Genomic DNA, 24,011 nt, shown 5'->3' on the forward strand with positions numbered 1-24,011 from the left:
GGAAATCATTCTTCTTGGTAAATACTTATTTGAGCTGCAGAGGAGTCCTGACCTGTGGGGAGCGAGAATTCAGATGGTGTCTAGGCAGAAATATTTCAGAGAAGGGAGATGTTTTGAAGAGGCTTGACGAATGTAGTGTTGTCACAATTCCAAAATTATCGCTTTAAATCTAATTTGACTCAGTAGAAAGCTACAAAATGGCTCAGTAGAGCAAATGTCAGAATTGGCAAAAATTGCAAAGTTCTGCAGTGATTGGGCTCGGGCTTGGCCAGTGGGCTCCATAGCGCCCCCGAACGCAAGGTCATGTTGAGATAAAGCTGCTTGGATGTTCATGAAATTCGGAACAATCATTGTTCTCATCATTTTTTGCATTTTTTGCATCAATTTTCATTTCACGAACACATTTTTTGGCCTTTAGGATGCGCGAAAACTCATGAAACTTTGCACCCATTTTCAAACTAGTAGAGATTTCGATTTGATATCACAATTGGGCATGGCTGTGGCAAGTTGGCTCTGTGGCGCCCCCTAATTACTTTTAGCATTTCTGAGGTGCTAGGGTTGCTCAAAAACTCACAAAACTTTGCACATGCATCAGAAGTGGCGTAACTTGATATGTGATATGGGTCATGGGCATGGGTCTGACAAAATGACTCGAGGGCGCCCCTAGAAATTTTTACCGAGGTAACAATCACAACATGTTTCACCTAGATGTGCTAAAACTGGTAAGCATGTGTATCATATTTAGATCTACAAAAATGGTCCCTTGGAGCCATATCCTAAACCCAAAGGGAAGTTGGCCATTTTGAATTTACTGTGCAATTTTATCGCATTTTTTTGCCATTTGCAGGCACTGTACTTTAACAAATACGTCATGGAGAATTAACCAGAGCGACTTCAAATTTGGTCAGTGCAATCTAAAGACCTTCCCGAAGCTAAATTGCAAAGCTTTTTGGTTTTCGGTCAATTGCATTTGTGTGGCATGGTGTTGAATTTCCATGTTTGGCATGACACAGGAAGTTCACAGGAAGTAACTCAAATAAACATTGTCAAATCTGCTCCAAATTTCACGTTCGATGTATTTTTTAAAATTTATCAGAGATATAGTTCTACCCGACATCTGTGATGTTGAACCTTCTCTTAAAAATCCTTACAGTTTATTCAGTGGTTTGTTTTTCTAAAACAACATGTAGAATTATCATTTCTAAAAAGTTCCTGTTCTTAGTGTAAAATCTCTAAATCTGGAGGAATAAATAAACAACAGTCTCATTTATTTATAACGTGTAAATATAGAAACAGGGATGAAATCACAGGAAACTAAACTCTGCTGGGAGACGTTCTGCTGCCGGTGGACGAGGTTTTGTCAGAGAAACCAGATCACAAGGAGAATTTAGTTCGACACTGACGAGAGCAGACAGAGAAGATGATCGGACAGTAGGGCTGCAACTATTATTAAACATCAAAAAAAACTGTCAAAAAATTTCACTGAGCTAAAAGTGACTTCTTCAAATGTCTCCTTTGTTCAACCAACAAATATTCAGTTCACAGTGATACATGACAAAGAAAAGCAGCAAATCTTCACTTTTTTGAGGCTGAAATATGAAAACATTTTGACATTTTTTCACTAGGTTTGCTTAAAAAATGACTGAAACAATTTGATTATGTAATAATTGATGATCCTTTCTCTGTTGATAAACTAACCCGCTTCAGCCAATGTATTATTATCATTATTATTATTGTTGTTGTCATTATTATTATTACTGTGGTGATACAGAAAACGTGGTCATGCTCAGCTCTGCTTCTGTGTTGTAGTCATGGAGGATCTACTCTATATAAATAGTTATTATTCTGAAGTTTGTGAGTAAAAGCAAAGTGGTGGTGGTGTTTAAATGGTTTCTAAGCGACACTTGGACCAGGTTTGGACTTAACCTTGTGAGGACACCGCAGCATGCTGGAAGAGACCAGCATTTCTGAGACTGTCTGTAGTGTAGACATGGTTCATTGACACAGTCTTGACAGAAAAAAAAAGATCTTTCTCACTTTGAGCAGGACGAAGAACTCGAAGACTCTCCTGAAGGACGGAGGGAAGAGTCGGGCGTACGTGACGGCCATCTTGAAGAACAAAGCGTGGAAGAGGCGGTCTCGGACATTGATAAGGGGGTTCTGGTTCATGTTGGCGTTTCGGATCCTGTTGGGTCCCATGTTGTTGTTGTTCACAGGGACGTTGTTGATGTTGTTGGCCTGGTTCTCAGACATGATCTCTGGATCTGGACAACTCTGGTCACACTGCATAAACTTAGAGCTCCAGGCTGATTCTAGGTCAGCATGGCTCAGGCGTCCTCAGAGTCAGGGTCAAACTCTGACCTCAGATCAGAGGATGAAGGTCTCTACAGACTTTGAACCGTCCACAGCTGATTCACTCTGATCGGTCTGACGATGGACTGAACTTCACCGGGACCTGAGACTGTTGGGCAGAAAATTAGTGAAAACTTTAACCATTGTTAACCCAAAACTACACCTGAACCTTTGGCTGATTAATGACAGGGGGAACTGTTTTCTCATCTGTTTTTGCTTTGCCTTACACTCAGGTCACATTGAGGAACTTTATTAATCTTCAGAGGGGTAAGAAAACAGCAGAGAAACAGGTCAGCTAGCTCACAGCACTGCGGACACTAGATTTATCGTCATCACAAAGCCTTGCAGGACAGCTCCCCTTTATTTCAGTCGGCTCTAAATCCTAAAAAACATGTCCACTGTGATGCCATGTGTCATCCTAACACTCTCCAACTCTGACAAAGAGATTCAGGGAAACAAGGATGTTTTTCTTTTCCAGGGTGACGTCTTCAATTGTCTTTTGCTTGACTAAAATTGATTCACTTTACTTTTTATGTAAGAAAAAGCAGCAAATCCTCTAAATTGAAGAGCTGCTTAAAAAAATTAGTAAAAAGAGATTCAATTATCAAAAAAGTTGCTGATTAATATTCTGTCATGCGACTAATTGATTAATCGTCTAATTGTTACAGCTCTAATTATTATTACTGATACATCGGTGTGCAATAAAATTTTACTGCTGTAGGTGGAGCTGTTTTAAACAACTTTAGAAACAGTAGCTGTGTAGTTTTATCAGCCATAATTTCTGTTGTATGTGAATCCTTAATGTATACAGAAATTAGTGACTGCACTGATAAATGTAATGCAGTAAATAGGACAAGATTTCAATTGTAGTGTAAATGTAGTGGAGTATCAAATAAGCAACTACTTTTAATTTACACTTTAGTGTAGTACTTCAGTAAAGTAAAGTCAGTATTATTTTGAGACAGATGACAGTAAATGTGACTGTCTTTTATGGCAGTATCTATTAACTTTTCAAATTAAATGTCAAATTAAACACAAACAACCACAACATTTTCATGCAATAAGGCAGAGCTGCAACAATTAATCATTCAATCAATTAGCTGATTGAAAGAAAATCCATCTGCAAATATTTTGATAATCAATTGCTTAATGTTTCATGCAAAAATGCCAAAATTTGCTCAGCTAGATTTCTCTAGCGTGTGAGATTTTTTGTTTTTTTGTTTTGTCACATTAAACTTTGGATTGTTGGTTGATCAAGATAAGACCTCTGAGGACTTCTTGGACATTTTGTTTGATTTTCCAACATTTTATAGACAAAATAACTAATCAATTACTCAGGGGGAAAAAAAAAAAAATTGCTGCAAGTTAATTATAATGAAAATAACCATTAGTTAATCAGTAAATTTATCGTCACTGTTTCACTACTGATGAGTTGGTAAACTCTTCTTTCTAACCTGCACTTCAACGTAAACTTCAACTCCCATACATCTCACCTGCAAATGGTCAGGGTTATTATCATCAAACATTTACACCTGTTTACAGGATATTCACCTGTTTCGACGGTTTTCGTCTGTTTACAATGTTTACGCCTGTTAGGAGTGTTTATACCTGTGAGAGTCTGTGGGCTTTATGGTTTTACTGCTCCTGTGTGCAGTGGACATGCTGGGTTTATTTTAGACATGTTGCCAGACAACTCCACAGTCCCTGAACTACAGCAGCAGGTAGGAGTTATTTTCATTATTGATTAATCTAATCCTTAATTTCTCAATTAATCGATTAGGTTATGTTTTTTCTCTCAACCAACAGCGGCATCTTCAGTGGGATGGTTCTGTCCAACAAACTGTCCAAACCTAAAGAGCTTCAGGTCACTGTGATACAAAACCCAGAAAGGCTGTGATGTGAATATTTAACTGGTTTTATTTCTCTGTGACAGTAAACTAAACATGTCTGGTTTTATAGTTATTTAAACATAGCTACAGAGGTTTAAGAGCAGAGTAATGACTGAGAGAAGGTAAAAAGAAATGGTTAATAATTTAAATAATTCTTAGCTCCTCTTTAACATTTACTCTCAGAAACACAAAGATCTGCCCATTTATGACTTTGCTCTGGTCTACTTTCAGGATCTGGTGTCAGGCAGAAAAACTTAATTTTCCATTTCGCATTAAGGAGTTTTCTTTGTATTTATTAGCAGAGGAGATGCTGGTTGTATATATGGATCCAGAGCGGTGGACCGAGGTGGTCCTGGTTGTCTCGGGGCCTGTTTTCTGCTCTGCTTCAGCAGGTAAACATCCTGCAGCGAACACCTCACACCCAACACCAACTTCACACCAGTTTCACACCAGTTTCACAATAGCAAGTAGTTTTCTCACCCGTTAGCGACTCCGTAGGTGTGTGTCCATCCTAATGTCTCGTGCTCGGTGTTCTCATCACAACAAACAAACAAACAAACAGACTTTGAAACGGCACAGCTAGATGTTAGCAATGTTAGCACTATTAGCACTATTAGCACCGTTAGCACCGTTGGCAGGCTCCGAAGACAAGGCTAACGGAGGCTTGCAGATAGCAGGTCCCGGACAGTGAGTGGACTCATTTCAGTTTGAACAGACTCAGACTAAGACAGACTCAGAAAGATTATTTTGGAGGTTAAAGATGAACTGACAGAGGTAACACAAGCTAACGGGAGTCTGACGGCTGCTGTTATGAGACGGAACTACAACCAGACCGGAAATACGGGTTGAAGGTGGCAAAGTATTCCCCGGATTCTGTCTGCTAGGTAGATGCTCCGACCTTACCGCTTTGGTAACTTCAGTACGTAACCTACATTTTACATAAAAGGTGAAATCTGCAGGAATAACAGAGATTACATAAAATAAACTCAGCAAAATGAGTTACAATGATAAAGAAATATTAACACAAACCTGTAAGAAAAGTTGTAAGTAAAAGCGCAGTTTTCCAAGTCTTAGTGTTTTTTTTACTTGAATCAAAACACGTCTTTAGTTTTAAATCAAATAGCCGGAGAAGCCTAGAATTACTACATTTACATTGGTAAAATTTTGCCATTAAGGGAATAAGAATAATGCCTCCATGTTTCTTTTGGTAGTTCAGTACAAAACAAAGTCTTTAAAAGAAGTAATAAAAAAGTCTTATTTTAATGTATCCTGGACACGTTAATCTTCTGCTTCTTTGTGATGTTTTTTTGCAAAGACGAGATGGTTCATCACCACCACCGACTGGTATGGACTGTGGATCAGAACTCAGTATTTTAACCGGTCCATACTATAAATAAAATAAATGTTCATATTTTATGTAGTTGAATATGATATATGAATTTATATTTTATATAATATTTTATAAATAACCACAACATCTGCAAATAGAGAAACTCCCATCCAATCCATCATCATGATAGAAAATAATAAAGGAATAATTCATCCTTTCTGTCTAATAAAACCAAAGATAATTCCAACGCATAAACACGTTGACCGTTGGTTTTATTTTGACATCCTGAATGTTTTTTGTCACATATCGTTGTTCATTTTCACAACGTAACATGAGATGACTTTTCTCGTTAGTGAGCTGGGGCTTCAACCTCAGCCTTGTTTGTTGATTGACTGATTCATTGGATGACCATGGATGTACGGACAATTATCACTAGATTACTGTGATACTGAAGGAAACTTAAAAACGTGATGAATCTCAGTCAAGTTCTGCAACAGAACACCAACATACTGAAATTTGATACCAGACCCGGACTGATGCACCTGGAAGAATGTACTCGGGGGAAAAGATTTGTAATAGCAGGCTGTCCGCAGGCTGCCTCAGATAAACACAAACTACAGCTGAGCGCCAATAGAAAAGTCTGTACAGGAAACACGTTATATGAAACATTAGACAACTATTGCTATATACATTCATCGTTTGATCAAACGTTTGACAGGTTTCTGAAATGTTTTACAGACAGGCAGGCATAGAGACAGCTGTGTGAGCCGCGGGTCCTGATACTCAGTTGACGTGAAGGAACAGTAGCAGTTTGTTTGTTTCATCACCGTCACGTTAAATATCCCGTTAAACTGCTCCAATCGACTCCACTGTTTTATTTTGTATATTCGTTTTAAAGGTCTATTCACCGTTTGTCAACAAAACTGATTTATTCTCATTTTATTTGCGTGACTGGGGCTGAATCGAAGTAAGGTAAGCTAAAGTTAGCGGCTAACTGACAGATGAATCTTGCATCTTAACGGTTCATTACTAACTACTCACTAGTTACAACTAACTACCAGCTAGTAACTGAGCTGTAATCCGACTGAAATCTGGTTACATTCGGCACACAGTTTCTGTAACGAGCTGCGAATTTTTACAGGAAAGTGTCAGTGTTTCGATTGAACATACAGCCGCGTGCAGTTCAAACTGTGAAAAAGACATTTCCTTAAATTTAGAGTATTTTAAAGGGAGTTCGCCGTGGAAGGTGAAACAGCTGCCGAGTTGAATCTTGGTTTGGCTCAACACCCAGCCGGTCAACTCCGCCTCAGCCCTCCCTTAAAAGTATCCAGTCTTAACTGCTGTAACACTCACTGTATCCAGGTGAGGCGTCTTGCCGGCCTCCTGCTTCTCCTTCTGTGGTTGAATCATGGAGTTGGCTTACGTCTGTGAATGGGAGAAGCGTCCGAAGAGTACTCACTGTCCCTCCATCCCTCTGGTCTGCTCCTGGTCGTGCAGGAACTTGGTGGCTTTTACCACAGACCTGAAGAACGATGACGATGACAAAGGTACACATAGGCAGCACAGACCACACTTACCAACACAGGCCTGAGACACTGACTACACCTGCACAGACACACCCACCAACGCACACCTGCAGCACAGACACACCGACCAACACACGCCTGCAACCCAAACACACCTGAAGCACAGACACACCTACCAACACTCACCTGCAGCACAGCCACACCCACCTACAATTCTGTCATTTTACTTAAAAAGATTGTGGATCAGATTATTGGTTTAAATTCAATAACTATGTCCTGAGTTTAATAGTTTAGTACTTTGTCTGTCTGTGTGTGTGTGTGTGTGTGTGTGTGTGTGTGTTGCAGATGTCAGTCACATGATCCACATCATTGACACTGAACACCCCTGGGATGTTTACTCCATCAACTCTGGACACACAGAGGTCATTTCCTGTCTGGAGTGGGACCAATCAGGTGAGGTTTATACTGATTAGGAGTCACAGAGTCGACTTCAGTGTCGTTAATGTATTCATTGATTATATTTAGGGGTCCAAGCCCGAGTGGTGCTGGGAACGCTATTGTAATTGCTCATATTTTTATTAGGGTTCAAGCTTCGAAGGGGCTTAACCTTATTGTGTTTGTGTCGGTTCATTATCATTATTATTGTTTGTTTTCTGCCGCTGCTCAAATAACCGTGAGCTGGAATGAGCTAGAAACACGAAACTTAGTCCAATAACTGGAAATGATGTGCAAATGCTTCCCAAGAAAAATTAGCCCAATCCGCCAGATGGTGGCGCTGTAATTAAGGCCCAAAAATGCAATTTTGGAAAGGCCACACATCTCATACTTTAAGTCCGATTGACTTGAAAATTGACACACTAATCCAGCTCAGTATGCTCTACAAAAAGCCTTAAAAGTCCACCCTTATGGTTCTTCTGTGATTTTTAATTTTTTTACTTAGTTTTCAAGATATATACCAATGAACTTCACAAGCGGTGGGTGTAAGAAATTGGCCATAACTATTAACGATTTGTCAAATCATCGTAAATCGTGGTAGATATTTTTAGTCCATGTTTGGAATAGGCCTATCAAAGCATTTTGAGCCCGACCCATGGGGGGTACTACAAATACCAAAAACGTGTACCTCAAAACCTGTCTCACCAAATTTGGTGAACATGATCTGGGGGCAAGTATTAACCTGAAATGACATGTTGATTGGTGCATGTGTGCGGGGCCTAATCATCATTATGTTGCATCTTATGCCTTTGCTTAATTTGCTGTGAGCTAAAACAAGCGAGAGACATAGAACTTGGTAATTGGAAATGATGTGCCAATTGGCCACTAGGTGGTGATTTCGTCGAAAACTCATAAAAAATGCTAAAATTATTTTTCCAAACTACTCTTATGCTGTAAGTTGCAATCAGCATGAAACTTTGCACGTATCATCTATGTACTCACGATCACAATTTAACCACGCTCTCTGGAATATCCCACGGGAATCACCATCAAATTATACAAATCTTGGTGGACTGTCTTCCAATCTCTGTGCTGCTCTCAACCTGAGACTTGCATTGTGTTCGTGGGCCTGCAGGTCTGATTTGAAACACTTTGACAGGCTCCTGGGTTCGAATTGTGCAGGGGACTTGGGCCCCGTTAATACCTGCATGCAGGTCTAGTTATTAGTGCATTTGTCGATGTATTTATTGATATATCTTTTTGTGTGTTGAGGTTCGAGGTTGCTGTCTGCAGACGGTGACGGTCAGATTAAATGCTGGTCAATGTCAGATCACCTGGTGAACAGCTGGGAGAGCATCCTATCCAGCTCTCTGGACGGAGATCCAATTGTAGCTCTGAGCTGGCTTCATAACGGAGTCAAACTGGCCCTACACGTAGAGATGGTAACAGCCACTGACTTATACATACAGTCACATTTTCTTATGTTGCAGCCTTTTGCTAAAATAATTTAAACTTATTTTTTACCTCATCAATCTACACTCAATATATCTCATAATTACAAAGCCAAAAAAATAATTTTAAAACCTTTAGAAAGTTACTTCAACTAAGTACTGAGTAAAGGGTCTGAATATTTGTCAGTGGAAAATATAGAATTACATGACATAAGAATGTGCCAGATAACTCTTCATCAAGTCATATGTATTTGTTGGATAATAAGTTGGTAGGTATATTTATTAGCTGACTAGTATGTGTGACATATTCTCAGTATATTTCATACATTCACCTGTACCCCAATTTCAGTCACTAAGCATTTAAATAAATCATGTGTTCTTGTTTCCTCTTGGTCCAGTCGGGTTCTACAAACTTTGGTGAGAAGTTCTCTCGGGTAAAGTTCTCTCCATCTCTGACTCTGTTTGGCGGGAAGCCGATGGAGGGTTGGTTGGCAGTGACAGTGAGCGGTTTGGTCACAGTGTCGCTGTTGAAGCCCGGTGGCGCTCTGCTGACGGCCAGCGAGAGTCTGTGCAGACTGAGAGGCCGAGTGGCGCTAGCCGACATCGCCTTCACTGGAGGAGGGAACATTGTAGTGGCAGCGACCGACGGTAGCAGCTCGTCTCCAGTCCAGTTCTACAAGGTAAGAACCATAACGTCCCCCTGACATTGCTCCAGAAGACGGATCATCAGGGGGAATGCTGACCTTTAGCGGTTCCACCATCAGGATTGAATAAATGTAAATATATACGGTACATATGTGTATATGTTCTCTGTGTGTCCAGGTGGTGGTGAGTGTGGTGAGCGAGAAGTGTCGCATCGACACAGAACTGTTACCGTCCCTGTTCCTGCGCTGTACCACTGACCCTCTGAGGAGAGAAAAGTACCCCGCTGTGACCCACCTCAAGTTCCTCACCAGGGAGAACTCTGAACAGGTAACCAGTACAACCAGTAACATCAGTTGGGTTTTGTTTCAGGTCTTGTTCTTCTTTTCTGACAAATCTTAGATTAGTGGAACACAAAAAAAAAAGATCAGATATTTATCCGTCACGCACAACCATCAGCAGCTGGAGAACCCTGCAGATGTTTGTTTCTGTGCGTTTGTTCGGCAGGTTCTCCTGTGTGCTTCCAATCAGAGTGGCAGCATCGTGGAGTGTTGGTCTCTGAGGAAGGAGGGACTTCCTGTCAACAACATCTTCCAGCACCGCTCACCAGTCGGTAAGAAACAAACACAAACTGGTCGAGCTGGTTCAACTGGTCTGACTGCTGAGGTGATGATGGAGCACTAAGTGTATCATTATTCCGACCCCCCTAATGTCGACCTAGTGGGGGAAAAGCAGCCCACCATTCTGAAGTGGAGGATCCTTACGACCACCAACGATCTGGAGCGAGTGTCAGCCGTCGCTCTGCCCAAATTGCCCATTTCCATCTCCAACACCGACCTGAAGGTGGCATCAGACACCAAGTTCTGCCCCGGACTCGGTGAGAACTCTACCTATGTATCACCTGTGCAGGTGATCTGTAGACGTTTACATTTATAATGAATCACGAGTCAACTCTTTGAGACTCTCCACACACACAGCAACCTGACGCCTGTTGGATTCAAACCCCTGATCCACTGTCTGACCTTCATTTTGAGTGTTTGTAGTACAATTACGGTACATAAGTATTTGGACAGTGACACAATTCATAATTTTGCTTCTGTACACCACCACAGTGGATTTGAAACAAAGCCATCAAGATGTGATTGAAGTGCAGACGTTCAGCTTTAATTCAAGAGATTTAACAAAAGTACCACATTAACCATTTAGGAACGGTTTAGGCATTTTTATACATATACTGTGATTAATCCAAGGAAAAGTGTCCTCATCACTGAGGTGAAACATGAAATACAGTAAAATGTAAAACCCACACTAGTGTATCTTGTCTCTCAGTCACAGGCTCTCACTCTGTGACTGAGCGACAAGATTTTCTCCCTGGTTCATATCTGCAGGAAAGACGTTGGGAGACGCTGTGAACTCGTTTTCACTCGTCAATACTTTATTTAAAACAGAAACTTCTGCTGGTTAAACTGGACTAACCAAACACTTTTCGTGCTGTCTGACTCTGTAAGACTCACCTTAAACAGACTGAAAACACTTGCTAGCCTAGCAAGATTAAGGCTTCAAACAGCCCATAATGCATCACTCTCTATAGAAGACCGTGTTACTCTGGTGCTCTCTGCATTCAAAAACAAATATAAGATGACCCCCACTTTTTAAAAACTCATTTCCAGAAGAAGATAGTCTCTTATGTTCGGGATAGTAAAATAAAATCAAAATCATGGATGCAAGGTAAGGCATGTATTTCCACTGGGGATGGGGGATATGACCCACTCACTTTTAAGGTTTCAGTTGGTTAACTAACTAAAATATCTCTAAAAAAGATCTTCATCCAGCTGCCAAAGTCAGGACTGACACAGCTCTTATTTTAGGAACTTCTCCTTTTAGCCTGAGGATGTTTTGGGAATTTGAGTCTCCGGTCTCTAGTGAAAATCAACAACTATAAACTTGATTAATTTTAGTTTGTACCATCTGCTCAGTGCTTTTGAATCGATTAAAAGTGAAACTTTACACACCTGAGTGCTTATTAACTGAATGTTGAACTGTGAAATTCTTAAACTGATATGGTTCGTATAGTGAAGATCACCTGTTCTCTCCACTTGTGTTATCAGGTCTGGCTCTGGCGTTTAATGATGGCAGTATTCAGATCCTCCACCGTCTGTCCCTCCACACCATGGGGGTTTTCTACGGTTCATCGTCGTCCTCCTCTGGTCAGAGACCCGGAGACGAGTCTGCCATCAAACGCCAGAGAACTGGAGGCCCCGCCCTCCACTTCAAGGCCCTGCAGTTTTCCTGGACTTCACTGGCTCTAGCCGGAGTCGACAACCATGGAAAGGTGAATGACGCACACCTGGGCACATACTGGTTTACCTGCACCCCAGCAGTTAGAGGTCTTCATGGTTCAGAAATATCTGACTGACCGTCTGGAGCTATTTTATTAAATTCAAATGTAAAGAGTAAATGAAAGCAACATTATGCAACTATTTTACCTTAAAATAGCTTCAATATCATTTTGATTGATTGTACACGGACTTGTAATAGAATAGAATGGTGCCTCTTTCATTCCCAGTCCGCGCCCCGAACGCCTGTTCTTGCACAGTGAAACTTGGATTGAGCAGGTACGATCACCAGCAACAGGTGCATAAAGCTTTACAGCACTACGTCACACACCACCAGCTATGGGTCGTCAGCCAGACAGAAGAAGAAGCTAGCTCAGTTTACTTAGTACAGACAGCATGGCAGAGGGAAAGAGGCTAGCTCCTAACGTGTACATCTTAGCACACAACTGCTGTGGGTTCAGATGTTTTCAGTCAATCAGTTTAGCTGGAAGCTGACTCGACATGAGTGGACAGCCTTGGTTTGTGCTGAGATGGTGATTTTGTGTTTGTTGCCCGAGCGATTGATAGGCTTTGTTTTCTGTACATGAGCTGTAAGCATCTTGGGGTACGCTGCTTCCAGTGCCCTGACACTCAGACTCTGAGCTTAACAGAATTTAATGCGCCAGTGTCCTGTAATTACCACTTGTGGCTGCAGAGGCGGCTCTTGGCGCTGTTCAGCAAAAGTTACATAGTCTTGCTTTAACACTAAATCCACTTTGTAGAGTCTGTAAAGGATCTGTTCAGTCACTCCATTAAACTGTCAGTAGATTCTCAGTCTGCAGTGTTTATTGTAGTAGCAGGTGAAAATTACTGATTCTGTCCTCTGGTCTTTTTATTCTACCTTTACTGAAATAAACATGTCGTACAGACATCCAGCGCATCAACATTATTATAAAAAATACACATACATAGAATATATTAGGCCCTAAATGTCAACATAGAAAATATAAGATAAAATACTAAAGTTAATTTGAAATAAGGAAATAAGGGGGATAAGGAAAGGGAATAAAAAACAACAATAATAACAATAATTATAATAATAAACTAGACTGGCACTCAGTAGAGCGCATACCTCTGCCATGAGGTTAACTATTAACGAAAATGTGGAAAAATGTCAAAGCTCACAATGTTAAGCAAAGTGATAAAAAATTCCTGGAAACGATCCTTTCTTCTCTGGCCCATGCCTGATCCTCCTCCAAGTTTGGTGCAGATCGGTTCTGTATTTTTTAATCCTGCTGACAAATAAACAAACAAACAGACATGGGTGAGAACATAACCTCCTTGGCAGAGGTATTGAAAAATAAAGTGCAGAAATAATCTAGTTAATAACTCCTGAAGCAGATTAATGATATGTTTTACTTTTCTTATTAATAAGAAGCTCAACTGACTCAGTGTAATTAACAGATTCACTAATTTAACTATGGATATGAAATTTAGCAAATGGTAATGGATCTTGTTTTGTAAATAGAAAATATCGTTTTAGCTTCTAATGTTAAAATAACCCTCTAGTTTCCTCCAGAATACGTGTGTGTAGAAGCTTCAGCAAATTATTGTTTTATTGTGTCTTCTTTATCTTTAAAAAAGTCACATCTGTTTTTATTTTTGTTTGTTTTTTTTGTATGCTTTTTGGCCAAAAATGGGACTTCCACACAGACTTTGCACATGGAGTCATTTTTCTTTTGTGGTGTCTAAATACTTTTAAATGTCTTTATTCAGGAATATCGCTGTAACAGACATCACTGAGTTCTAACCACATCACCTAATTCCTTAACATATTGGTACTGTTAGAAAACAAATTATTACAGAGGAAAAATAGAAATATAACTCTGATACGTCCCCTCTTTTATTTATTTTTCATTATCTCCTAGGGCTGTCAACAAATATTCTAAATTCAATTATATAATCAAATTGTGAAAAAAAAAAAAAAAAAAAAACAGACGTTCGATAGTGAAAATTAATATTCGATTGTGGAAAAAAAGCACAGTACTGTGGGTACCTCGTGAGTTCTGGCGTTGGCCTCGGCCGCTGCACTGAAACGTCACTTTCACTGACTGAAAATGACATGTTGGTCAAGCTGAAAAGAGCGAATAATTCAACAACAACTGTGTGGTAATGAAGGCAGAGAGCCCACAAACCACCCCAACTGCAAAAAGGGTGAGCTGCACTCCACTCAATCTGAAAAGCCCTATTTGGAAATACTTCAAATTTTGGTTAGTAGACAGCAAAATTCTGGAACCTGGTGATGAGGTTATATATAAGCTATGTTAGCTACAGTTAGCCTAGCAGTCCAACACTGGCAACCTGAGGGCACATCTCAAAAATCTGCACCCAAGTAGATATGTCTCTCATTGTATTGGATTGTCCTCTTATGGACATAATGCACAAAAATAGATATTGGAATGGTTCGAGATGGGGTTTAGTCTGGTGGTATGACCTTGGGTGAGCTAAGTAAGTTTAAAAAAAAAAAAAAAAAAAAAAAAGTTTCCATTTCCCAAAGATTTCTCAGAGCTGCCTCATCCTTAGGAGGCTGAGAAATGGTCAGAGCCTGGCTCGATTCTCACTACAGTAAAAAAAACAATGTCTGTCTATTCAGAGATGGATGGGTTTCAGTCTTCATGGACTCCAAACTTCAAAATAAGAGTGTATTTCTACATTTTAGTCTTAAATATTTTGAACATGATCTCTTGTTTTGGTACAAGATCATGCGACAGTCGGTCGCCTCCAGAACTGCAGTGGTTACTGAGCAGTGGTTCAGGGTGTCCTCTGTGGATTAAATCGGACACAGGAGGAGCTTGTACCCATAGAACCTTTCCACCACTCATCAGTAAAGTTCATGTCCAGCCCTTGTTTTACTCACAGGCCGAATTCCTTTTTTTAATATGCGAAGGGGGCATGTTGAAGATGAAGGCAGGTGTTAGGTTGCTATTTTACAGGAGGAACAGTTCAGGTTATTTTACCTGATGAACAGTGTCAGATTAAGATATGAAGATGTAGGATCACTCTGTGATCTGGCTAAATAAAATGTTTAAAATGTTGTTGGTTTGTCCTCAGCTCCACATGCTGCGGGTGTCGCCCTCTATGGGTCAGGTGCTAGAGATGAACACGACGCTGCGCCACCTGCTGTTCCTGCTGGAGTACTGCATGGTGACAGGTTACGACTGGTGGGACGTCCTACTGCACGTTCAGCCCACCATGGTCCACAACCTGGTGGAGAAACTGCATGAGGAGTACATGAGGCAGAACCAGGCACTGCAGCAGGTCAGCAAGGCATGATGGGAGGACGGGGCGGCTGGGGGCGGGGTTTCTCTGATTTTATATATTAATAATTTAGTTTATGAAATATCTGAAAGAAAAATACCCAGAAAAAAGCTGCAACCAGAAAAGAGCTGTCTTTTTCATTTTTCCCTTGATAAATCATATTAAGTAATTGACTATTACAATAGTTAATTTATTTTTTCTGTTGGTCATCTAATGAATTAATAGTTTCAGCAGAAAGTTTCATTGTATTTAGACACTTAAACCAGGTGACGACCAAAAATACCTTGATGCTTCAAACTGCTTTTAATTATTGATTAAATGATTTTTTTAATCTGATGGAGTAAAAAAAAAATGTTTTTGACAGCATATTAATTTAAGTGACACTTCAACTGCTTTCACCCATTATATGACAACTGACACTTCAACTATTTACAGTGTACACACTCCGGGACTACACCTATGACTGAAACTTCTAGTTCATCTGACACTTAAGCTGCTTTCACCTCATACTAACTATTCCACTACTTTCACAGTGTACATAAGAACTAACACTTTCCCTGTTGACAGGGATTAAACTTTCAGCTCTTACACTTCAAATGACACTTCAGCTCCTTTGAGTGTTTTAATAACTTAAGCTGCAGCTCTGCTTTAACATCTCACATGCAAACGCTTAAAAGTTAAAGACTCTAACTGTGGACAGTGGTTACGCGTTTTCTTTAGGTTTCCTGAGGTTCCCAGGAAAAACAACCCTAAACTACAGTTCCCAATATGCCTCAGTGTAGCTGTCTGTCCCCTCTTAAGACAGTGGTATACATAATCTCTGTTTCAGGTTCTGGCGACTCGTATCGTTGCGGTGAAGGCCTCTCTGTGTAAACTCTCCACAGCCACGGCTGCTCGAGCGTGCGACTTCCACGCCAAACTGTTGCTGATGGCCATCAGCTCCACCTTAAAGTCTCTGCTGAGACCACACGTCCTCAACACACCTGACAAGAGTCCAGGTGACCGCCTGACCGAGATCTGTGCCAAGAACACCGACACAGGTGAGAGGACAAGAGGGACAGGTGACACACTTGAGGGACAGGTGAGAGGACAGGAGGCAGCAGGGATGAAGTATTGATCAGGTGATAATCAGTTATTGATCCCTATGTGTTTCTTCAGATATTGATAAGGTCATGATCAATCTGAAGACAGAGGAGTTTGTGTTGGATGGCCCCCCACTTCAGTCGCTGCAGCAGCTTATCCAATGGGTGGGAGACTTTGTCCTCTACCTGCTGGCCAACCTACCCAACCAGGTGAGCTAACAAGAATACAGCTAATCAGACAGGCAATCAGAACCAATACTCAAAGTTCCTACATGGGGAATGTGAGGGGGATTATGAGGAGAAGGAATTTTTCCACGTTGAAAAGCAGCCGCAAAAATCCGCAGACACAAACCACCAACAAGAGACAAATAACGACCTCAAAGAGACAAAAGCAACCACAAAGAGATGGAAAACGACGACCAAGAGACGCAAAATGACCTCAAGGAGACAAAAATGACAACAATGCCCCCTTTGCATTTTACAAACCAGTGAACCTCTGTGTTAAACTCTGACCCTGATGGTTCTGTTTGTTGTCCTCCTGTCCTGCAGGGCTCCATGGTCCGGCCCGGTTTTGGCTTCATGAGGGATGGGGCATCTCTGGGGATGCTGAGGGAGATGTTGGTGATGATCAGGATCTGGGGTCTGCTGAAGCCTGGCTGTTTACCCACCTTCAGCGCCACATCAGACAACCAGGACAGCATGCAGCTGCTGTTCAGACTGCTCACCAAGCTCTGGCTCTGCTGTAAGAAACTGATCTGGACCATTTACTGGACCATCAGGAGGAGCTTCATGATCCTCAACAGAAACTGGTCCCCCCTGAGAGGACTGAAACATTTCGTAAACTGTATCAGATTATAGATACACTATTAGGATCTGTTAATTCTCAGTTAGATCAGCAGCACTAAGGCTTTGACAAAGGCTAGGAACAACTTCGTAGTGTTTGAAAGACTTGGATATAACAAATCATAAACTCATGTGAATATACAGTATTTGTGTAATATCTAATTTGAAAGATTAGACGGTCCTATGTAAAACGGAACTACTCTTCACAGCGTTTACAACACAGAAACAAAGCTTTTACTTACACCCCAAAGTAAGAAAATAAAACTCATGGGTCAAAAACAAACAGAGACAACTGGAGCTCATTCTAAAGAACAAAAGGAGTCTGATTAAATCCAGCTCATGGTTGTACAAATCAAAGTGAGAATAAGAGAATAATGTGGGTGAACTCCTGGTTTCTTCTCTGCATGGTACCAGACATTCAAAACCAAGCCAGTACAGACAAATTCTAGTGACTGACAAATGATTTGACCAAAAATATTTAGTGTTGCTGAAATCAGATCCAAAACAAATCAGTCAGAATCTTACTATTGCCTCAAATGGCGGTCCTCGAGGTTTTTTGGTGAATGGTCAGGGGTTTTGCTGACAGCTAGATTAATTCAGTGGTATGTCTGCAGCATGAAACCACTCAGGGATATCAGCCAATAAAATTCCCATTCTAACTATGAAAGGGTAACCCTTATACAGGTGTTATAAACAGCCAGTCACACATGAAACAGACACTGTTTAGACTGAAAACGGTTTTAACGGTCAGCCCAACATGTAGGTGTAATCTCAGTCGTCTGGTAACGTCTGCAGAGCGTCTGGACACATCTTAGGTTGTTTTGGAGGTTTTGTAAAGTATCATGATTATCTGCTGCAGATATTTGGTATTGCATCTCTGAACTCCATCCCACTCCAGCACAACATTTGGTCCGCACATTACAGATGTGTTGAGTGAGTGATGTTATGAATTTCAGTCTGATAGTCCTCATTTTGTCAGACCTACTGTGTTACAAAACCAAGAGAGCATCTGTGTTTAACCCCCCATCAGTTTAACGGTCAGTAAGAAGCAGTAAGAAGAACTAAGAACTTTAGAAAATAAATCAGCTTTTGAATGTCTTTAGATCTGTGAAAGTTTAGTTAAATCTGACCTGTTGCTGTCTGAATAAGCATAATTTGTCCACTTTTCTACTCGGTCTTCGATTTGTTTGATATTTCTGAACAGCTGCTTGAACAGCTGTAACCTGCAGAAATTTTTATGTTTAATAAGATGTACAGTGTGTCCCATAGTTTATCTGCTGATGCTGAAATATATAATAACTATCTCTCTGTGCCTCAGCTCGGGATGACGGGCCCCCCCAGGACCCTGATGAGAGTCTGATAGACGAGTGCTGTCTGTTGCCGAGTCAGCTGCTGGTTCCCAGTATGGACTGGCTCCCAGTGAACGACGGCGTTATCGTGAAGCTGCAGGGTAAACACCCACTCAGACTGCAGTTTGGAAAGGCTTCGTCTCTCCCTGGAGGAGGAACGACTGCCCCGCTGGAGGTCTTCACCAGGTAACACGCACCCAAACTTGAACTTGAACCTGAACCTGAACCTGGACCTGGACTCGGTGATGGCTGACATGCTGACATAAAAGTGGCATCAATGTTGTCGATTCAGCCCAGTTTGTATGTCTGTTGCTTGGATGTTCACCCGTGTAATCCGAGGCCTCCTGTATTCACCCCGCTCTCCGTCACTGAAGCAAACATGAAGAAACATGAGCTTTCCTCAGAGGCCATTTTTGGGACAAACTACACCTGAGCACTGGTGGTAAAGAGCTGAGAAATCTGAAAACTTGTCTCTCCATATCTGATCCGTCCACGTGTTTAGTTTCCAAGTTTGTGATACAGCCTCAGCAGGGTTGCTGCTTAATCCACACACTGTCAGTGCTGTTCACTTTCAGACCTGCAGGAGACCTGATCATGGATCAGATTTTTGCTGTGACTTTCTGCAACTTCATGTCTGGATTTATTTTTATAATGCTTAACATGATTATTTCACCAGTGATCAATCTGATTGATGTTTCTCTGTGTGTGTGTGTGTGTGTGTGTGTGTGTGTGTTTGTGTGTGTCCTCAGGAGTCCTGGCTCTCAGAAGATGGATAACCTGCGCTGTGTTCATATGGGAGTCTGTCCCACTGAGGAGAGTAAAGCCTGCACCAGGTGAGTCCATAGACAATGATGTCACAGCAGGACGTGATGTCACCATCACATTTATGCAGTGAGAGGGTTTTAAGTCTAACAACAAAACTGTGTTTTTTGTTTCTGACCTGGTCTCTCGATCTCAGTATGACGTGTCCTCGTGGTTTCCAGCGATGAGACCTTGTGTTGATTCCTATTATCTGGTTTATGCTGTTGTTTATATGTGCAAATAAAAAAAATAAATCTGTGTTCAGCCGCAGGAAGCTGACTTCATTGACTTCATTGTCCACTAGAGTGGAAAATTGTTACCAAAACATTGAATTAGCATTAGAACATGTAAAATATCAAACAAGTAACATTTCGAACAAACATGGCAACAAGAAACCACTGAGACGAAATAGTTCACTACAGTACACAAGTAAAAACAAAGATACAATACCTAAAACAAAGCCATAAAACATTTAAAACATGAATTAAAATACTGCAGAGCAAATTTGTGTCTTTAAACAAACAACAAAACCACAAACTATCTGATATTGTCACAACATGAAATGTTTTTTGTTATCACAAAAACGTTTCTTGTTATCAAGATAAAGTGATCTTTTATAAAGAGAGAAGCTAAAAACAAAATAATTTGAAAAAATAACAGAAAAAATATTTCCTCAGTTTCTCATAATAATGAGATACTTGTTTAATTTTAATGAGATCTTCATAAAGATTTTTTATAAGGGCATTTTTTCACATTTTGACATATTCTTGTTATAACTAGATAACAAATTATTCAGTTTTTTACACTGAACGTTTCTGATTATAAAAACATATCGCATTATCATTTTTTATCTTTTCATTATCAATTAATCAGCAGATTAATCGATAAATCAATTAATCATTTGGTGTATAGAATGTCAACAGATAGTAGGAAAAATGTCAGTCTCAACTTCACAGAATCCAAGTGACGTCTTCAAATGTTTTGTTAGACTAAAAGTCCAAAACCCCGAGACATTCGGTTTACTGTTCCAGAGAATGTATAGACTTTTTCACTTTTTTTGCTTGAAAAATTAATCAATTACTCGTTTCTTAAATTAGTGACTGGTTTAATTATCCGTTAGTTGACTCACCGATTAACCGTCTAATCGTGGTCCTATAATCTTGATGTATAACAAAAGGTTCCTGTTTCCATAACCTTGTAAAAAGATACTTTTCTGGTGATAACATGTTAAGTTTGTATGTTGTTATTAAGTGAACAGGATGTTGTAAAATTGAGAAAAGTTTCTTGATACATTAAGAAAGTGAGCAGAAATTAGTTTTGTAATCACGGCAGCAACACACTGCTGCAGTTAACAGACTTCTGAGCATCGAGCTCAGGGTTAGGGTTAGAGAACTATGTCATCTAGTCAACAGTAGTCAGGTTTCATACAAATGTAGTAAAATTTTTAACTGAATCTCTAGAAAATGTTCCAAAGTAAAACCTGAGTGAAGTCATGTTTCCCTCCACTGCTGCTGTGTGAATTTGAGCTGATCATTAGCTGGTGGAGCTGATTCTCCAGTCGCTGCCATTAAACTGCCATAGAAGAAGGACAAAGCGGGACGAGGTCATTTAAAGAAGGTTTAAGAAAGGTTCCAGTTACCACACCGCTCCACACAGATCTGATGGTTTCCTCTCTTCGTGCTTCATGTATGTCAATGTTTATTCACCGTTTTTCAAATTCCAGCGTTTCCACTCAGGTTTTTTTTTTAATGACCCCTCCGGTCAATTGAAAATGCTCATCAAACCATGTGGATGGAAACAAACTTAGTGGTTAGAGGAACTCATACCTCCGAAAGAACGTAACGTGCATCCCGGGGGACGTCGGGGACATGAAATCCGAGTGGGCCATGTTCAGGGCGCCAATTGTAGAGGCAGATGTTTGGAGTTGCCACTGTCAAGCTGAAGGAGGAGACTTCACGGGCATAGTTGGCCCGAGGGTCTCCTGAAGCAATAGATGGGTACCAAAGGGCCAGAGGGGCTGCCGCTGTGGCGGTGGCGGTCATGGACACATAAACCTGGCTGTGGGAGAAGTTTGGGGAGGCTACAGAGAGGGACTTTTGGTTGACCTCGAGGAAGTTCTGGCCAACCATCAGACGACTCAGGAAGGGAAAGCAGGGTTTGGCCGTGGCTGCACTCAGCTGGGGAGGAGAACTGGGGACTGGGGATATCGTCGGGTCGTGGAATGAACACTTTGAGGAACTCCTAAACCTGGCTACCATGTCCTCTGAGGAGGCAGAGTTTGTAGACTCGGAAGAAGCCTCACCCATACCTCTGGCAGAAGTTGCTCAAGTAGTCAAAAAGCTCCTCAGCAGCAAGGCTGAATGCTCTGGACATTGTTGGGCTGTCTTGGCTGACACCCCTCTTCAGTGCCGCATGGAGGTCGGGGACGGTACCTGTGGCAGACCAGGGTGGTGGTTACCCATATTTAAAAAGGGGGGGCAAAACACGCTCCCAATATTGGTGTATCACACTGCTCAGCCTCCCTGGGAAAGCTTACGCCAGGGTCTTGGAAAAGAGGCTCCGACCAGTCGTTGAACCTCAGATTCCGGAGGAGCAATGCAGATTCCAACCTGGGCGTGGAACAATGGACCAATTCTTTACTCTTGTGAGGCTACTAGAGAGGTTGTGGGAGTTTGCTCACCCATTTGCTGGGGTGAGGAGACATTTCGGTGTGGGAAACTCAGAATTGCATCTCTGCAGTTTGTAGATTATGTGGTTCTGTTGGCTTCATCAGACCATGACCTTCAACATGAACTGGGGCAACTAACAGCCAAGTGTGAAGCAGCTGGGATAAGAATCAGTGCCCCCAAGTCTGAAGCCAGAGTTCCCTGCTGTAAAAGGGTGGAATGGGTTGGGGGTGAGTTGCTGCCTCAAGTGGAGGTGTTTCTCAGGGTCTCGTTCATGAGTGAGAGTAAAGTGGAGCGTGAGATTGAAACTTGGATTGGTGCAGCATCAGCAATAATGCAGGCGTTGTACCCGACCACTGTGATGAAGAGGGAGCTAAGCTGAAAGGCAAAGCTTTCGATTTACCAGTTGATCTACGTTCTGACCCTCACCTATGGTCATGAGCTTTGGATAATGACTGAAAGAATGAGATCGCAAATACAAGCAGCTGAAATGGATTTCCTCCGTAAGGTGGCTGGGGTTAGCCTTAGAGATGGGGCAACAAGCTCTGATGTCCATGGGGAGCTCAGAGAAGGGCTGCTGCTTCTCCGTGCTGAATGGAGCCGGTTACGGTGGTTCAGGCATCTGATCAGGATGCCTCCCGGGTACCTCCCAATGGAGGTTTTACGGGTACGTCCAACTGGCAGGAGCCCCCGGGGTAGACCCAGAACGCGCTGGAGAGACTATGGTTCTCATCTGGCCTGGTATTGCACCGGGGTCCTCCAGGAAGAGTTGGAAAGCGTTGCTGGGGAGATGGACATCTGGACTACCTAGTTTAACCTGCTGCCACTGCGACCCGACTCCGGATAAGCAGTAGAAGATGGATGGATTGATGGATGGATGAAGCAGATAGAGAATAAAAAGCAGTGGTCCCAGAACGGAGACTTGAGGAACATCACAATTTAGAGTATGGTGTTCAGATTGACATTTGGTGTCTAGATCTTCAGGTTTTCTCCCAAAAACGAGTAGTGTCATAGGATTTTGAGGTTTTATTCATCTGTTCATCTTTGTTCATCTATGTGTATATGTGTGTGTGTGTGTGTGTGTGTGTGTGTGTGTGTGTGTGTGTGTGTGTGTGTGTGTGTGTGTGTGTGTGTTTTCAGGTGTGGCTGTGTGACGATGCTTCGTTCTCCCAACAAGACAAATGCCATGAAGCAGTGGGAGCAGCGCTGGATTAAGAACTGTCTGTGTGGAGGTCTGTGGAGGAGGATCCCCCCAACGCCACTCACCTGAACATGAAAGAGCTGAACACACTGAAACTCACCTGAACATAAAAGGTGACCAGGTGAACATCAAGTGGAAATCAGGTCAGAATATTCTGATATAAGCTTTGTTTCTTTTCCATCAAATACACTTCCTGTTAAACAGTCTGAATGGAGGTGAACTGATCTGAACTGATCCAGATTCCAGACTTCAAAAGCAAGTTCTTTTTTTTTACAAGCTGAATCATCAGTAAAGTGAAGCAGATGTTGAATGATCTCAGCGCTGCAGTGATTCTAACTGTAAATAAATCTCATTTTGTAATAAAACTGTCAACAAACTAAATGTTATGTTGTATGTTCTTCTTGTTGTCTACAAACAAAATGCAGCTGTTTTGTCATCTGCGAACTACGTTTTTAGGGTTTAAAAAACACGATATATTTCTGTTTGCAGTGAATATTTTTATAAAAAGACACTAAAACTGAACATCAATCAGAGATTAGACAGTGAAGATCAGAGCTGTTTGTAGTAAAGACTAAAATACATTATTTATTAAAAAATGTCAAGTCTCTATAAAAGAAACAAAATGATTCTGAAGTAGAATCACAACACAGCGGTTTACAGCAGTTTCTGGTATACTACCATTATTATGGATAACAGAATAGTAGGATTTTATTATTTGCTCAATTACTGTGTTTTTTGTTTTTGTTTTATTTTTTATCTTTGCATTCCCCTACTTCTGAAACCAAACCTGTGCTCTTAGGTTTTTATTGAC

The 24,011-nt window shown here is 41.2% G+C and overlaps 2 protein-coding genes across 4 annotated transcripts in view; one reads left to right on the plus strand and one right to left on the minus strand.

Annotated features, from left to right (window-relative positions):
- The window catches only part of tmem259 (transmembrane protein 259), a 23,426-nt gene extending 16,403 nt beyond the window's left edge, over nt 1-7,023 (minus strand). For 2 of the 3 annotated variants that reach the window (XM_040127990.1, XM_040127988.1), the window contains exons 1-2: nt 4,722-5,087; nt 2,038-2,461 (exon numbers count right to left, since the gene is read on the minus strand). In XM_040127990.1, the coding sequence (XP_039983924.1) occupies nt 2,038-2,289 (252 nt within the window). In that variant the 5' untranslated portion in view covers nt 2,290-2,461; nt 4,722-5,087. Of the gene's footprint in view, nt 1-2,037; nt 2,462-4,721; nt 5,088-6,924 lie in introns of those variants that run through there. The other variant, XM_040127989.1, reaches the window with a different exon arrangement.
- On the plus strand, nt 6,960-23,565 carry med16 (mediator complex subunit 16). The gene is made up of 15 exons (XM_040127987.1): nt 6,960-7,118; nt 7,443-7,550; nt 8,805-8,974; nt 9,382-9,663; nt 9,806-9,955; nt 10,133-10,238; nt 10,347-10,502; nt 11,734-11,957; nt 15,052-15,258; nt 16,088-16,298; nt 16,417-16,550; nt 16,890-17,082; nt 18,502-18,718; nt 19,282-19,365; nt 23,140-23,565. The coding sequence occupies exons 1-15, from the start codon at nt 6,980-6,982 to the stop codon at nt 23,267-23,269; spliced, it is 2,511 nt and encodes an 836-aa protein (XP_039983921.1). The 5' UTR covers nt 6,960-6,979; the 3' UTR covers nt 23,270-23,565.
- Nucleotides 23,566-24,011: the final 446 nt, after the last annotated feature.

The sequence above is a fragment of the Xiphias gladius genome, chromosome 6 (genome assembly GCF_016859285.1).
Source record: "Xiphias gladius isolate SHS-SW01 ecotype Sanya breed wild chromosome 6, ASM1685928v1, whole genome shotgun sequence".
Classification (NCBI taxonomy): Eukaryota; Metazoa; Chordata; class Actinopteri; order Istiophoriformes; family Xiphiidae; genus Xiphias; species Xiphias gladius.